The following is a 4185-nucleotide window of genomic DNA, read 5'->3' as shown; positions in this document are numbered from 1 at the left end:
AAAAGTTTTTTTTTACATTTTCTATTTGCCTCATTTTGGCCACTAAAAAACAGAAAAGTTTTGACGGATACATTATTTGAATTTTTACATTTGTATTTGCATTTTTAGTTTCATTCGCTTAAAAAATGGATAAATTTATTTTCAAAAAAATTCTTTGAATGACAAATGATAAAGTTACCTGAGTGTGACGCTAAACCAAGGATGATACTAATGCAACAAGAAATAAGAAAGAAAGAATAAAAAATAAACTGGAAATGATTGCAAATAATTAATTTGAAAAAAGTCAAAAGAAAAAATGTTCATTGTAAGAAACATATATGCATATTTCCCAGAAAAGAATGTAATTAAATTTTAACTTCCATTTCCCAAAATTTACTGCCAAACTTATTTTTGATGACCATTCTGCAAAAAATTAAAACACTTATTTCACCTAACCAAAGATAAACTTTTTAAAACTGCGTTTTTAATTTTACCTCAGATTAAGTCGTATGTTGTCCCATTCCTCAAGAAAATAATTTTCTTTCCTCTTTACATTTTGTAACTTTCTGTTATCCACTGATTCAAATACAATTTTTAATCAAGTAGTTGTCAACAAATTTTTATAAGCTAATTTAAAATCAATTTGCAACGCTGCAATACACACAATGTCGTTACAGTCATCTATTTCATAAATATGAAATTCAATTTTATAATTGTTATCCAGATAATAATGAGTTCGTTCCAGATATAACTTGAATTGAAAAATTTTATGACTTGGTTCAGACGTCTGCTATTTCATATCGCGACTGAAGAATTTCATAGCGGGAAACTGGTTTCTTTCTCTAAGGTTTGATTCACGACTGGTTTGATCGGTGGATGACGTGTTTGCTGGCGTGGGCGGCGAATGGAGATAGCATGTTGGTCGGGGAGGGGTACGGGGATTGATAGGATTTGAGACTTTAATGAGCAGTGATTGAGAGAGCAGAAGATAGATTGTATGACTTTACAAGGAACACAGAGATACTATTTATTGCTAGCTTGTTTGCTGTTCCGTTTTATGCGCGCAAGAAGATGAATTTGATTTGAATATGGGAATGTTGGAAAAAGATCGAATTAGGATGTATGAAGGGTGGAGAGACAACAAAGATTGATAATATTGTTAGAGTGCATTTAAGTTAGACATTGAAGGATATTATTAGATCAAAGGAATAATATAGGTAGAAAGATATGATGGTTAAAGGTATGTGATGGATTAGTTTCAGTTTATTTTTTAAGCTGATATTTTGTTTGCACATTGGAAGGTCGAGTGAAGGTCCAAATTTGATTTTAAAACTTTCCCACAATGGCTTTGATTTGGATGCATAAGGATGTCCAGAATTATTCTGGAATAGTATTTAGTTAGAGCAAAGGGGTCAAATGCTTTTACCTCTTCTGTATTACTCCTCGTATTGTTTCTTTTTTTTCCTTCTCTCTCTTCCTCTCTCTCTCTCTCCCTGTTCTTCGTAATTGATCCTTTTTCGGAAATCTGAATAGTTTTTTTTGATTGCGATTGATACTTCCAGATCGTTGTTCTCAATATTGAATATTGCTTCCTAGATGGTCTTACTAGCTTTCTCACTGATAAAAAATTGCCATTTGTCGTGAATTAATGTCGAATAGGGGAAATAAATTACAGGCAAGATGCGAGATAACAACGCGGAAACCACTGAGGAGTCATCGACAAGTGATACAACGTATGACGTTGACACATTTTACGAGATGAAACAGCGTTTGGTAACAGAACGTACAGAAATGAAAGCTATCGAAATGCTCCAAAAGTTGCTTTCTCATAATATGGAGCGTATTGACTGGTACGTTTGCGAAACTAACTTTCGCGCATGGGATTTCATGAACCCTTTGCGACCATAAAAATTTACACTATTGATTGATATGAATAAACTGCGGAATATCTTGCTATTATGGCTGATCAAAAAATGAGTTGAACATCATTACAGTAGATACAAAGTATTTGCGTGTTGTTGTAGGCACATATTCGTAATGCTTTGCATGTTATAGTTAACGAAAAAAATGGTACTCTTTGTAATATATACCAAAACAACTGTAAAATGTTTCATTCATTGTTATGGTTACTCAACAAAGTTTCTTATCCTTTACTATGGGTATGCAGAAAAAGTGTCTTGCCTATTTTAAAATATTGAAAGTATTTTCAGGGATGCATTTCCGGACTTGAAGGACTTGATCATTTGTATTCTTGATACTGTTGGCATAGTTTCTATAACTGAGAAACACCAAATCCTGGTTTTGAATGGAATAAACAATAGCCATCCAAGGGTTGTTGACGTGCTTGTCGATTATTACATACGACATATAGATGAAGTCTATGAAATACTTTCCAATTCACACATAGCTGTAACAATCGCATTTGCACGAAGAGTTTGTGATTTCGATTGTGCTGGATCGATAGCTGTTGTATGTTTGCGTCTTTTCTTTTCAGAAAAAAAATTTGGCAAGAATTTTCTTGAAGTTTTTCCATGTTTGGATTATGAAAATACCAAATGAAAACATTTACATCAGGATTATAGGGACTTATGAGGATTTGTCAAAATTTTCAGAATTCCTAAAATTTCGTTCAATATTTATCGTATAACTGATACAAGTAGAGAATACAAGGGGGAACAGTAGACTTTGGAGGTGCTTAGGCGCATTTCATGGCTCTTCAACATATGTTTGTGTTTCGATATTTTGGTGTTAATGCGTTTGATGACTCGTTTAGGCAAAGCACAGTTTGGCTTATAATAGGACATCCTAAACGACTTTATACCTGGTACTTTGGTGTTGTTAGAATTACTATGTTTCCAAGTTAATTAAAGTCGTCTTAAAATTTTGCCAGAATTTTTTTTTTTTAAGACAACTTTACATGGATCTGTATGTAAGAGGCCTATGATATTAATCGGAGAACCAATCAATTTAATCCAACATATTAGCAGTTCTTTTATTAATGGGCCACTATACGACAGTATTTTTCAACAGTATTTTATTTTTCAGCTGTTGACACGCTTCGCTCCACTGAAACTGGTGCAAGATGAGCTATTGAATCAACTAAATTCAAAGCGTGCTGAAGTTCGGTTTCGAGTACATCAGGTTTGTTTTTTCGCAACACTGAAATATCATACATTGAAAAAGTTGAAAAACTGTTTTAGGTGACGTTCACTAATTCGCATAAAAATCACTTCTTTGATCGTGATATTTCTTTGATCGCTATATTGTAAATGCACTATTCGTGTTATGATAACAGACAGCTCCATAGTTTTTGGAACTTAATTTTGTGCCACTATTTCATATCATTAAAAGCATGATTGGTTGAAAACCAAGTACAAAACGAGATGGCAGTTCTACTATAGCTTTCCATTTAGAAATCTTTAAGGTAACAACTTTGGTGATGAAGGCAGGAAATGATTTGCCTAAAATCGGAGATTTGATCACTCGATTAGCGGAAGAGCTTGGATCTACTGATATTTTAATCCAAATCAATGCTGTGGAAATGTTTGCTGATGGTGCTTCTCAGTTAGTTTTTTCCTTATTAATAGGAAACAAATTTATGTTGATAAAAAGTTTCAGCTCTGTTTTATTTATTTTACTGCCTGTAACTAAAAAAATTCCTTGTCTTTTTATTTATCCAAAGTGTCCAAACTATCCGTTTAAATGGTCCACTGTAAATGGTCTCATGACATGCTTGAATTTGTAGTAAGAAATCATTTTGATGAGTGCATCCGTTTTAGTTTGTTGATGTATCGACTTCTTTTGGTATTTCTATCTCATTAAAAAAGAACAGGTTAGCATACGACTGATTCAATTTCTCAAATCTTCGATCTCGTAAAGAAATGTTCGGATTCAAAAAAGCATGTTTATGTTCTTTTTTTCCACCTTATTTTTAGCTGTTTAACTTAATGACCTTTTCCTTCAGGAAAACATCAACTGCAAAATATTTATTATCGACAGGAATTGTTGATCAGCTCAACAGATTGTTTGTTCAATGCATGGAGCAGCCAGATGCAGGTTTTCTCTATCCTGGTATGCGTGATTCTTTTTTGCTATATATATATGTATATATATATATATATATATATATATATATATATATATATATATATATATATATATATATATATATATATATATATATATATATATATATATATATATATA

The 4185-nt window shown here is 32.2% G+C and overlaps 1 protein-coding gene across 1 annotated transcript in view; it reads left to right on the top strand.

Moving 5' to 3' along the window:
- Positions 1-1645: 1645 nt before the first annotated feature.
- The window catches only part of LOAG_18101 (hypothetical protein), a 5423-nt gene continuing 2883 nt past the window's right edge, over positions 1646-4185 (top strand). The window contains exons 1-5 of the mRNA XM_020450769.1: positions 1646-1829; positions 2190-2448; positions 3025-3120; positions 3404-3543; positions 3944-4050. Of these exons, the coding sequence (XP_020305515.1) occupies positions 1660-1829; positions 2190-2448; positions 3025-3120; positions 3404-3543; positions 3944-4050 (772 nt within the window). The 5' untranslated portion in view covers positions 1646-1659. The remainder of the gene's footprint in view (positions 1830-2189; positions 2449-3024; positions 3121-3403; positions 3544-3943; positions 4051-4185) is intronic.

This window comes from Loa loa (assembly GCF_000183805.2).
Source record: "Loa loa unplaced genomic scaffold supercont3.195, whole genome shotgun sequence".
Classification (NCBI taxonomy): Eukaryota; Metazoa; Nematoda; class Chromadorea; order Rhabditida; family Onchocercidae; genus Loa; species Loa loa.
The sequence above is the reverse complement of the archived record's forward strand: the minus strand, read 5'-3'. Positions and strand labels throughout refer to the sequence as shown.